Genomic DNA, 13,980 nt, shown 5'->3' with positions numbered 1-13,980 from the left:
ATCTCTGAACAGTGCTTGGAGTGTTTTAACAAGAATAAAACTGATTTTGTGCATCGATTTATTACTATGGATGAGACTTGGATTCACCATTACACACCAGAATCCAAACAGCAGTCAAAACGAAATGGTGGACAGAAGCTGGTTGTTCAGTGCCAAAGAAGACAAGTTGGTTCCATCAGCAGGAAAAGTCATGGCATCGATGTTTTGGGATGCTAAAGGCATTTTGTTTATTAATTATCTTGAAAAGGGTAAAACAATAACCAGGGGAATATTATTCTGATCTTTTAACCAGACTAGACAAAAAAATTCATGAGAAAAGACCCAGTTTGCAGAAGAAAAAAAATCACCTTTCATCAGGACAATGCACTTACCCACAAAGGTGTTTTAACAATGAGAAAATTAAGGGATCTGCACTATGAATTGTTGGAACATCCACCCTGTTCCCCAGATTAGTCTCCCTCTGACCTATCTCTTCCCAAAACTAAAACTCTTCCTCACCAGTCAGCTTTTTTCTTTGAATCAAGAGGTGATTGCAGCTGTAGAGGGGTATTTTGCAGATCTTACTGAGAACCACTACAGGATGGGATAATGGCACTGGAGAAATTATAAATTCGTTTTTTTATTGTTGGGCAGAGAACTTTTCAGACCACTCTTGGGCATCAATAGAGTTCATTCACCCAAAATTGTTGAAATAGGTGAAACATGGTTGAATGAGGATCACATTCTGACAGGAATAGAGATGGAGGTACGTGTAGTCTTTTATGAAGACAGACAAAGTAAAAAGGGGGGGAGGCGTGCTATTAATAATGGCATAATGGTTGTGCTCATCTAGAGTGGAGATCCAAGGACCAAATGACAGTGGTTTTGAAGCAGTATGATGTGTAGTGAGGTGGACATGAAATGTTTAGTGGCATGTTACTCTAGTCCTGGTAATGTCGAAGGCAGTGAGATGGAAATGCTTAGGCAAATTGGTCTGGCTTTTGGTGATCATTATGGGTGATTTCAATTATGATATTGTAGACTGGAATGAAGAGACAGCATAATGAACCAAAGAGAATGAATTTCTTGAGTTTTTTAAGGGATAACTACCTTAAGCAGAGGGTATTGGATTTGATTATATCATTAGAAGATATTGTTTTAAATGAAATAACACATCTTCCTCCAGTTTGTGAACATGACCATGAAGGGCTCATTTGGGTGGTGGCCAGTGATATCAGGACTTTTGTGGGAAAGGATTATATATAGAACTATAAGGCAGGTGATTATGACGAATATTTTTACCAATTTTATATTTCCTGATGTCATGTCATCAAAAAATTTTAAAGCAAATATGAAAATTCTCCAAAGGTATGCCAGAAATTACTCTTTTCATATCATTTTATTTTATGTATATGCTTAAAAGACATATCATTTATGTGTTAATTTAACCACAGTAAAAAGTCAGATTTTTCTCTTCTTTGATATCACATGTCAATACACGACCAGCTGATACCTATCGCACAGCTAATCTCCAATCCAATGCACTAATCTGCTTGTCATGTTACAGCATATTGAAGGTCTTTCCAAAATTTAAATATAACACTGTATATGCATCCCCCAATTGTTTAATGTATTTGTCACCTCTTTATAACCAGGGAGAACCAGAGGTCATCCCTGGAAACTGTATAAAGAGGGTGTGAGTAGGGGAGTGAGAGGCAGGTTTTTTCCGTGCAGAGTTGTGAATGATTGGAATGCCTTGCCTGAGAGTGTGGTGTCTGCAAGGAGTTTGAGTGTGTTGAAGGTTCGGTATGATGAGATGTGTGTGTGATAAAAGGACCGCCCAGATGAGTCTTTGACTCCATGAGGTCTTGTTTAATAATAATAATAATAATAGGTAAGCAGACTGCTAAATCATGATCATCTTTTAGCAAACCCATGCTGTCCATCAAAGAGAATTCTGCTGCTGTTAACCCAGTTCTGAATCCTTCTCTAACATCTCCACAACTCCAGACAAGCAGATTGGCTTGAAATTTGATGCCTCAGTCTTATCACCCTCTTTATGAAATGGAACAATTTTTCTCTCTTTGCACTCCTTTGAAACTTGGGCCCATCTAAGAATCATGTTAAAAAAGGTAAGCTAAAGGTGTTTTTAACTCCCTGGAACATTCCCTCAATACACATAGTGACATACCATCAAGTCCCGTGGCCTTGTTGACATCAAATTTACTCACTTCCTCATATACCTATTGCTCACTCACCATCGCTGGTCCTCATCCCCTTTTCCACTGCTCAAAATTAAATTAAATATTACATATCAAAAAACTCCCTAGGATTTCTTATAGCATCATTTGCTAACTGCTGTCATACTGCACTTTTGCTATCCTTACTAAGTGAGTAACCTTCCTTGCTTGCTCTTTGTACTCCTCATCTCAATGCATCTTCTGCTGCCTCCACAATGCCTTTTTCTTCCAGAATTCATGCTTCGCCTCTTCAGTGATCCATTTTACACCTGTCTTATTTAATCTCCTGAGCTTTGGAATATACCAAGTCATTGCCTCTGCCAGATAATTCTTGAGTGTGGACCAAACAGCATTGATTTCCTTCCCATTCAGTTCCTCATTCTATGATATCACTGTAAGCCGTGTCCTGAGTTCGTCATAATCGCCTGCCTTATAGTTCTATATATAATCCTTTCCCATAAAAGTCCTGATATCGCTGGCCACCATCCAAGTGAGCCCTTCATGGTCATGTTCACAAACTGGAGGAAGATTTGCCATTTCATTTAAAACAATATCTTCTAATGATATAATCAAATCCAAGACCCTCTGCTTAAGGTAGTTATCCCTTAAAAAACTCAAGAAATTCATTCTCTTTGGTTCATTATGCTGTCTCTTCATTTAATGGGACTCTTAAAACAATAATGATCTATCAGAGTTATTCAGAGCTCAAGGAAATATTATTTCCTTGAGTCTGAAGATGACTTATATGTTGAAATGGCTTGCACACTGTAAAGGCATATTTCTATTTTTAACTTTTATTTTTCAGTTGTTCATTATTTGCATGAGCCCATTATGGCACCACTGTATGTATTCCTCTGTTTTTAATTTTTAATTTTTATATTTTAATTTCCATATGTTCAGTTTCCATATTTTTTATCTCTACTCTATACTCGACTGAAAAAAGTTCCATACATTTTTAATCTAACTAATAGTTCCTTAAACTCCTATTGTAGCTCATTATTGTTTTAAGAGCATCGTTTATATTTTTATCAATTTTATATTTTCTGATGTTATCTCATCAAAAAATTTTAAAGCAAACATGAAGATTCTCCAAAGTTATGTCAAAAATTATCTTGTCATATTATTTATTTTTTAATCTATGTTTAAAATACATATCATTCATATCTTAATTTAACTGCAGTAAAAAAAAAGCCAATGGTTAAATAGAAGGGGTGCTCCTTTAGAAAATAAGCTAAAAGTACAGAATTTTTTTCAAGTTATAAATATGTCTGAAGGCTCAATCTCTTAATGGGTTAAATGGTTAATACGATTAATTAAGAGGATACGTTTTATATATGATATTCAGGGACATGTATTTGTATGACTTGTGGTTTAGTTTCATATATATATATATATATATATATATATATGCTGGCCTGGTTGGCCGAGTGGTTAGCATAATGAACCAAAAGTTCCTCCATCCAAAAGGCTGCAGGTCCACCGTGGGCATGGATGTTTGTGATTGTCTATGAAAATACTGGTGGTGGTGGTGGGCGGTAGATGTTGTTGGTGTAGTTGCGGTTCGTTGTAGTTGGTGGACTGAGTGGTGGAGACAGAGTGTTGTAGAGTAGGTGGCCTCCATCGATGAGTCTCTGGACTCCCTGATGGTGTCACTTAATAACAAAAATAATAATAATATATATATATATATATATATATGTTTTTTTTTTTTTTTCTATTTTGAAATTCAAACCACTTGGAAACAAAAAAAGGTGTGTAGTTAAATTATAAAGGTATATAGTTGAATTATATCTAATATGTAGTGGTGTAGTCAACAGGAATGCACCAAATATCTAAACACAGCAATGGAAATAAAACTTATACTTACCTACATGCTGGAAATTTCATTTCAGATAGACAAACTCCACTATTTTGACAGAAATTTTTGCCATTTATGACACATTCTGAAATACATAGAAATGATAATTAGTCATAAGCAAAAAATCACATATTATAGAAATTCCCTAAAAGTATCTAATGTGATTAGAAATAAAAATGAGAAAATTCATAAAATAAACAATTAATATAACAATTAATAACTATAACACTATGATATAAATTTAAGAATAAATTTATTCTCATTGAATATGCCTCTATATTAGTAGCAATCCTGTCTGATATTATTATCATTATCATCTAACCTCCATAGAGTCAGAGACTTATGGTGGGAGGTACATACTATTGCACACAGTGCTCATCCAACTGTGGCTTAACCTGATTCCAAATGTATACATTTACAACACACTCAGGCAATGCATTCCACTCATCAACCACTCTCCATGCAAAGAACCTGCTCCAATGCACACACACACCTTCTTAATACAGTTTCCAGCAATGGCCTCTTGTTCTAGCCCCTCACCCATTCTATTAAAAATCTCTTCCATGTCAACATGATAACAACACGACTAGTTTACATAACACAATCATACGTATTCACAAGGCTTTGCAACTCATTCGCTCAATCCGTCCTCATACATCGCAATTCAAAGACCACTGACCACTTTTGTGAATCTTCTCTGGATCCTTTCCAACATATCCTCATCACCATGAAAACCATTCTTGCATTCCCATTCTCTCTTCATCTCTCACACTAATACTACTATTTCCACTGCCAAGCACTTCTGTCTTTTCAATACTACTCTCTTGATTTTTCCCTTCATCTCTTTGTTCTGATCTCTTGCACACATTACACACTGTACTTCCATCCAGCAACACTTTCTCCAGTGTACTCACCACAAAGCCATTCAAATGCAACCCATCATGCCTGTATGATTTCATTCTTCCTCTAACACATGTCATACATCAATAAACTGTACTCCCTTCGCCTGACATAACTCCGCTAGCATACCATTCATGATTTTGGCTCTCGGTGGCAACTCATCATCGTCATACCTCAGCAACACACTGACAGCCTTTCCTACTACACTGTTATTTTTCACTCTTTTCAATAGTCTCCTGATATTTGTCCTCATATCAACCTTATGTCACTTAGATAATTTGTCCCCACAATCATGACTAACTCTCTTGCTCATTTCTTCGACATGTTTAACACCATAATTATCTTACTCATTCTCCCACCTGGATAGCAGAACCTTATGAACTGTTATATTCTTCATGTAACTGATTATTAGCATTATTCATCTTGTACTGCCTCCAAAGTATGACGGTGGTCTGAAAAGTTCTCAGCTTCGACCATAGAGGACAACACTATCAGGAAGATTTTTTTTCCAAGTTGGTACATCTATCATAATCATCCATGTGAAATTGCAAGTCATTCTATCAAGTAGTAGTTTGTTTTATACAGCTGTCTGAAGCAATAGTGTTGTCTGTATCCCTGGAAATGGATAAAATCGAGTATCTTGCAGTTATAAAATTCTTTGTAAAAGAATGTTTAACGCCAAAAGAAATTCATTTGAAGTTCATAAAAGTTTATGGTCACTCTTCTCCTTCATTTTCAACAATTAAGAAATGGGCTACCAAGTTTAAACATGGCCATACCAGCCTTGAAGATGTTTCATGTCGAGGATGCCCAAAAAGTGTAACAACACCAGAAATCATTGATCAAGTGCATGATATGGTATGTGATGACTGGCGAGTCAAAGTGTGTGAAATTGCTGAGACTATAGGCATTTCAAAAGAATGCATAGGATATATTTTGCATGAAGAATTGCAAATGAAAAAGCTTTGCGCAAGATGGTTGCCGAGCTTGCTCACAACAGATCAAAACGCACTCTCTCATGAAAATCTCTGAACAGTGCTTGGAGTGTTTTAACAAGAATAAAACTGATTTTGTGCATCGATTTATTACTATGGATGAGACCTGGATACACTATTACACACCAAAATCCAAACAGCAGTCAAAAGAGTGGACAGAATGTGGTTGTTCAGGACAAAGAAGACAAAGTCGGTTCCCTCAGCAGGAAAGGTCATGGCATCGGTGTTTTGGGATGCTAAAGGCATTTTGTTTATTAATTATCTTGAAAAGGGTAAAACAATAACAAGGAAATATTATTCTGATCTTTTAACCAGACTAAACAAAAAAATGCATGAGAAAAGACCCAGTTTGCAGAAGAAAAAAATCACCTTTCATCAGAACAATGCACCTGCCCACAAAGGTTTTTGGCAATGGGAAAATTAAGGGATCTGCACTATGAATTGTTGGAACATCCAGCCTTTTCTCCAGATTTGGCTCCCTCTGACTTCTAACTCTTCCCAAAAGTAAAAATCTTCCTCGCTGGTCAGCTTTTTCTTCAAATCAAAAGATGATTGCAGCTGTAGAGGGGTAGTTTGCAGATCTTACTGAGAACCACTAAAGGGACGGGATAATGGAGCTGGAACATCGCTGGAATAAATGTATTAGTGCTAAGGGAGATTATATTGAAAAATAAAAATAATTTTGAAATTATAAATTCATTTTTTCATTGTTAGGCCGAGAACTTTTCAGACTATCTTCATACGTCCTTCTTCCAGATTTCATGCTTAAGCTCCTCATTTATCAATTTTTACAACTTCTTTATTCAGCCTTTTGGCCTACCGAATACATTCACACATTGATGCTGTTATGTATTTCTTTGTCTGTTTCCAAGTGGCATTTATCTCTTTACTGCTCAACTGCTCGTTCCATGCTATAGCTCCGAGCCATCTCCTAAGCTTGTCATAATCACTAAATCCACATATATCCTTTCCTCACAAAAATGCATATGGCTAGCCACAACCCAGGTCATCACTTCATGATCACTTTCACCACCTGGAGGATAGTGTGATACCCCACTCACAATTACATCCTCTAGTGAAATATCAGATCTAAAACTCTTGATCCTCACGTGTTGCCTGAGATAGTTATTTTTCACGAACTCGCCAAATGCTATCTCTTCATTCCGGTCTATACCACCATAGTTAAAATCATCCGTAATAATTACCCTTCCTTTGTTCACCAATCCAAGTTGTTCATATATTTCTTCATCACCACCGTCCACATTTCTGGGCCTATAGCAACATCCAACTAAATATATCTTCCTGTCAACTTCCATGTTATACCACACTGCCTCATACCCATTACCATTATTTCCCTCTTTCACGTCTAATTTATGTGGACCTAATTCCCCTTCTATCATCAGCAGCACTCCCTCTCTCTTTTTGTCTTTTCTATCCTTGCTAAAAATACTGTTCCATCCGTATACTCATTAGAATATCATCTTCATTTAGCCACATTTCACTTATTCCAATGATTTTGGAATGAATGAACTCAATCAGTGAAACCATTTTATCTCCCTTATTTCTAATACTTCTGGCATTTGTAAACAAACATACTCATTCATTTTTAGGTCTTATCAAAGTCACTTGTTCGTTGTGATTTCTTCATCACACCTGCCCAATCACCTTTATCACCACTTATCTGCTCAGTATCATCTTCCCTACCCATGCAATATACTCTATCTTCATACACACACATTCAATGCCTCTTTCAACATCCATTCTCCCTGAGCACCCTGCCCCATTTTCCTGTTCCTCTTGCATTCTCGTTCTCTCTTCATCTCTCAAACTACTACTGTTTTCACTTTTTCACTGCCAGGCACTTCTGTTTCTTCAATACCGCTCTCCTGAGTTTTTCACTTCATCTCTTGCTTCTAATCTCTTGCTCACATCACACACTGTGCTTCCATTCAGTAACAGTTTCTCAATATGCAGAAAAGAATCATATGAGATTTTACAAATACAGGTGGGTATGATAGTTTCAACTGTATGAAAGTTATCTCATCAGATGTGGCAAGACCTTCTCAAACTTGCTTTTTATTCTTGTAAAATATAAACTGGCCAGAGATTAATAATAACAGGCACTGAAAATAGATTTATTGGTTAATTATAGCATAAATTATATTTATGCTGTGAATAACCAGCATTGACTCATTACTGATTCTTGTAGCTTTGTTGCCCGCTATTATTAATATTATACAGGTATCTCCATAGAGCCAGAAGAATCCTCGTGGGAGATCCATTATTCACAAATACCTTTCACACTTCTCCTTAAACTCATTCATGGATTAAGTACCCACAACCACCTCTGGCCACCCATTCACAACCTCCAAGCAAAAAAACTTAGTCTTACTACACTCTTACACAACTTTCATTGTGACCTCTTGTTCTCTCCTTTCTTGCCATGTACAGGAAAAAAAAAAAAAAAACTTAAGTGTCAGTCCTATAAAATCCCTTTAATAACTTCTATTCTTATTTAAATGCTTCTATCATGTCTTCTCTTTTTTGATATCAGCTAATTTTTGAAGCCTACAGAACGTCAATCTATTTTTGATAAGTATGTTGATTTTTTGTACCAAAAACGAATGCAATAAAAATAACTAAGACTGCATTTGTAGGTTGTAATAGTTATTAAATTAAACCTACTAGTTTTGCTTCATGTGCTAGTTGCTTCATCTGGGTTAGGAAGAACAAACAAGTATACAAACTAAAAACCGAATATGCAAAAAAGTAAATAAAAGTAAAATCAGAAATACATGGGGTGTGGAAGCTGGCACAGGTCAGTCATTGTTCAGCAGGTGTGCAGTTTTCAGAAAAATTAAAAGTCCAATGTGTTGAAAGATCTAGTAATAGACTTTCAAATATCACATAAAATCTTTCCTTTGCTTCTGTTGAGAGTGCCTTGTGTGTAGATTACTATTTTAGCCTCTTTGATGTTGTAGGAGCTGAAGTTGTCTTGTATGTAAGGCATGCAGCTCTTGATGCATTCAATATTGTGGTGAGTACAGGAGAAATGGAATGCCAGGCCTGAACTGTCTTCTCTGTTATTAGTGACATTTCCAATATGCATCTTTTGCATTATTTCTGCTGAACAATGACTGACCCATGTTAGCTTCCATTTCTGTTTTTATTTAATTTTTGAGTTGCAGCTCCTAAATATTCGGTTTTTAGTTATGTAATGATTCATATTTACCATTTATTGTATATTTGTTTTTTCTTCCTAACCCAGACAAAGCTGCTAGCATATGTGGGGAAACTATTGGGTTTAATTAAATAACTAGTTTATTACAACCAATAAACCCAGTATTAGCTATTTTTGTTAATCTATTCTCATAGGAAGTATTCCATAGACTTGCTATTTTTCTTCATACTCCACAGAATCTGGGAATCCAGAACTGTATATTACTATAAAATCTTTTCAGATTATTTTATCTAATATATTCTGTAATGGCTTATAAAATTCTTCATTTTCTTTATCTTCACCTTCTATTGGACATCATCGTCATTTATTCATGTATGAATGGGGAATTATATACAAAAATATTCATATAGCAAAAAACTCATGGAGTTAAAGTCTATTAGATGAAAGTGAGCCAGTTGCTCTGTTTCATGTCAATTGATAAATGTCAGATAGTTCATGAGCCTCATCTTCAAAAAGAAAATGAGACTCATCTTCTTTCCTTGGTCTTCTTCTCCCTCTGTGTCCACTAGTTGGCCTGTAGTACAAGAACACTGAATGTAGGCGAAGCCAGATGTCTAAGTTGGTGTCCCAACCATCTCAGTTTATTTTTTTTCAATTGTTTCTGTTAGGGGCCTTTGCCCTTTCATCAAGAATGACAGTACTGGGAATGCAGTCTTGCCATGCATATCCTAGTAATGGTCGAAAGCATGTAGTCCCAAAGCTATTGATGATATTAACTGTAAGTTGAGTAGTGATGTTCCATGTCTGGGCACCATATGTGAATATGGCTCAACTGGTGGTTTAGTATAGATGATTTTTAGTATTTGTAGTGATGAGAGTAGATTTCCAGATATTAAACTTTTGTGGAACTGAAGCGCTTTATGGCTTCTTTTTACTTTGTCCAAGTATCGATGTAGAAACCAAGGTACTGAAAATCATTTACTTCTTTAAGAATGTGGTCATTTCGCTTAATATTTCCTTCTATTCTGTTCTTTAGGATTTTAGTTTTACTGCTATTGACTATCAATCTGATGAGTGCTGCATTTTTACATAAATTATCTAAGTGGTTTTGGGGAGGCCTGGTTGGCTGAGTGGATACTGTATCCACTCTCCAGCCAAAAGGCTGCAGGTTCAAATCCCGCTGTGAGCATGGATGTTTGTGATTGTCTATGAAAATTCTAGTGGTGGTGGTCGGGGGGAGATGGCGTTGGTATAGTTGCGGTCAGTTGGTGATTGAATGGTGGAGACAGAGCTGTAGAGCAGGTGCCCTTCCTCGATGAGTCCTTGGACTCCCTGGAGTTGCCAAACAATAATAATGAAAACATATGGTGCCAAAGACTCCCTGAAGAACTCCAATGGGATATATGCTCCTATAATTGTTAGATTACTTTTTTTTTTAGTTTTTCTTTTAACAATCTTTCACTGGAATAGTTGTAACTTTCTATATTTTCTTTCTAATATTTCTTCATCCATATCATTAATCCTACTCTAGCTCTCTATTCACTTCCAACTGTGCAATATATTTGTGTATAATGTTCTCATTCATTTGTTCCTCTTAGCTTTTTTATTATTATTATTAATATTATTATTATTATGTAACACCTCTAGGGAGTCCAGAGACTCATCGCGGGAGGGCACCTACTCTACAACTCTGTCTCCACCATTCAATCCACCAACTACAATGAACTGCAAATACCATCATCTACACTACGGACATCTACTGTCCACTACCACCACAAGTATCTTCACTGACAAACATCCATGTCCACGGTGGGATTCGAACCCACAGCCTTTTGGCTGGAGAGCAGAAACGCTGACCACTCAGCCAACCAGGCCGAGTGATCAGCGTATCCACCGGCATTTTGTTTCAGTGATTATTGGGGCCTAAGTTCGATTATCGTCGCGACTGGAGGAATATTTATCTGGACGATTTCAATCGAAAGTGAGTTAGCCGATCTCATATGGAGGTAGCAGGGTTTTTTCTCCCGGAAACTAGGGTTTTTCATCCCGCATACAGACAGATCGGCCCTTCAGAACACGCGCAATTTACAGACATAGAATACCAGTTGTGGTGGAGGTGGGCGGTAGATGGCGTTGATGGAGATGATTCATAGTAGAGGTTCGGTGTAGTGGGTGAGACAGTTGTAGGTGTTCTCCCACGATGAGTCTTCGGACTCCTGGAGGTGTCAGGGATAATAATAATAATAATTGCTAAATCAACTTTTGTCTTCTTTAGTTCTGCATCTAGTTCTTCCTCTTTGTGTGTTATACCCTGAACATTCCAAGTAGCAAGTCTGATTTTTCTGTTTATGCATTTTTGGAAGGAAACCATTATCTGGTCATGAATCTCTATCCAAAACAGGTGTCTGATGAAATTTCCTTGATGACTTTTGAGCAATATGATTTCCCTCAAGTTGGTTATCAGCCAAAATGTGGAAAGTCTGGTGGTGTGGTCGTTGCCTTGGCCTCCAGAATTTTTCATCTACAAATTTTTCGGGCACTAGGATAGTCATTCCCTCCTATCCAGATGTCATGGTTATACTTCCAATAAATTATATAGTAAGATTTTAAATAAAAAAAGTTGCCTTTATTTTGCAGTTGGTTGGTTATTAGAGTAACAGGCAAGATTCAGGAAAGGTTGAAGTTATACTGACGATTTATACTAAAACAAATAATAAAAAATACAGGAATTTTATATATGTTCACTTGACATTTATGGATTATTTAACAAAGCCTTTTGCTGAGTTAATGAACAAAAATTACGGAATATAATAGAAGTCTGATGCTACCCAAAGCAGTGGTTATTAAATTCATTATGAGCATATATAACAATATTATTATTATGTGACCCTCCAAGGAATCGAAAAATTAACTGAGTTATATATAGTAGAGCATTCTACTCTACTATATATAACTCACTGTTGCCACCAGTTAATCCACCAGTTACACCTAATGCCGCCATCATCATCATCTACACACAACACCATATAATAATTCTAAATATTAATGAATTATATATATTATATAAACACAGCACTTTTTTATGCATTTTTAATATTTAGGATGAGATATAACATTTGATACAGATAATGATGTAGATATTAAATTACATTTTCAAGCAATCTGTGATACTGTAAGATGAACAAAAGGTAAAACAATAAAAGAAACATATTAAAATTTTGGACGAAAAATGAAAGTAATAGTGCTTAAGATTCTGAAACAGGTTTATAGCCTAGATCTTGAAAGAAGAAGAGACAGATTTTTTTTTATCGTTACCTTTTTCTTTCTTTTTCTTCTTTTTATTTTATTTTCCATGAAATGGCAAAATTCCTCTACCATCTTTTAGTAATTAACATCTCTCTAGTGTTTCCTATCCTCTCATATTTGTTAACCTAGTTTTTATACACTAGTTGGTCCTGACAAACAAATTTGTTGACCTTAATTCTGCTATTCTTTGGATTAGTAAAGAAGCATAAGAGCCCATTTGAAGATGATTTAAAAATCTTACGGTCCTGACCTCAAAGCTCTTTTCTTTAGTATATTTCCATACTTCTCTGGATATGACCACTCCTGCTCTGCCATTCCTCATGGGACACCTGTTCATGGAGATGAGACATGAATATTCTTGCAGTGGATGTCCTACCAATGATCTAGGGACAGAGTCCACGTCTTGCTGTAGTGATAGTGTAGAATCCAGGGGATACCTAGCACTCAGCTTCTGAAACCATTTATTGATTACAGATAGTGGGTGTCCATGCATAGCTCAGTGGCAAGAATGAAACTCTGACACTGAGCAAAAAAAAATCTTCTGCATGAATTTTTCATCTAGAAATTTTTCAGGGATTTTCACAATGTTCCAAAGAAGTAATGATACCGCTGATACATCATTTGATAACTGAAGTAAGAAACAAAAAGACATATGGCACCAGTATAAATGTAACAGTGTTTCTTATCATCCATTCTACAGGTGAAAAGCAAAGGAAAATGCTGTCCTTTCCTTCTTTGTTCAAAAGGGTTTAGAAGGACTAGGAAGGTAGGTTCTCTAAAAATATTCTAGTGTTATTATTGCTTTTGAGTTTAATGACTCAAGCAGAGCCATAGTCATATGACTATAGCAGTCCTTGTGCCATGAAGTGTGTAATAAATTAGGGGCTTATATAGGTCTCATTAGAAAGCTGCATTATATATAAAAATGTCAAAATAATAAAAAAAATCATAAATGAAACATTTCTTAGACGTATAGTATTTAATAAATAAGATAGCATAAAATCAGTGTAACAAACAAATGTAAAAGATGCACATAAAACAGATGTAATAAGTAAAACATATTAAAATTCATAAAACATACATAAAACCAAGGCGTTTAAAAAAACATATTTACAATACCAAACTAAAAAGTATGAGGGTGGTCTGAAACGTTCTCATACTCGACCACAGATGGCAGCATTATTGTCAAGATTTCTTTTTCTAAGTTGGTACATCTGTCATAAGCATCCATGTGAAATTGAAAGTCATCCTATCAAGTAGTTTGTTTTATACAGCTGTCTGAAGCAAAAGTGTTGTCTGTATCCCTTGAAATGGATAAAATTGAGTATCGTGCGGTTATAAAATTCTTTGTAAAAGAAGGATTAACGTCAAAAGAAATTCATTCGAAGTTCATAAAAGTTTATGGGCACTCTTCTCCTTCATTTTCGACAGTTAATTAAGAAATGGGCTACCGAGTTTAAACGTGGCAGTACCAGCCTTGAAGATGATCCATGTGAAGGACGCCCCAAAAGTATAACAACA

General features: G+C 35.9%; 1 protein-coding gene across 1 annotated transcript in view; it reads right to left on the bottom strand.

Moving 5' to 3' along the window:
* Positions 1 to 13,980, bottom strand: part of LOC150101230 (MAM and LDL-receptor class A domain-containing protein 2-like) — a 1,363,156-nt gene that overhangs the window by 151,266 nt on the left and 1,197,910 nt on the right. The window contains exon 46 of the mRNA XM_090402193.1: positions 4,087 to 4,162. Coding sequence (XP_090258319.1) covers positions 4,087 to 4,162 — 76 coding nt within the window. The remainder of the gene's footprint in view (positions 1 to 4,086; positions 4,163 to 13,980) is intronic.

This window comes from Typopeltis vanoorti, chromosome 12, assembly GCF_054136105.1.
Source record: "Typopeltis vanoorti isolate ZY-2024b chromosome 12, IOZ_Tvanoo_1.0, whole genome shotgun sequence".
Taxonomy (NCBI): domain Eukaryota; kingdom Metazoa; phylum Arthropoda; class Arachnida; order Uropygi; family Thelyphonidae; genus Typopeltis; species Typopeltis vanoorti.
Note: the sequence above shows the minus strand (reverse complement) of the source record. Positions and strands in the feature narration are given on the sequence as shown.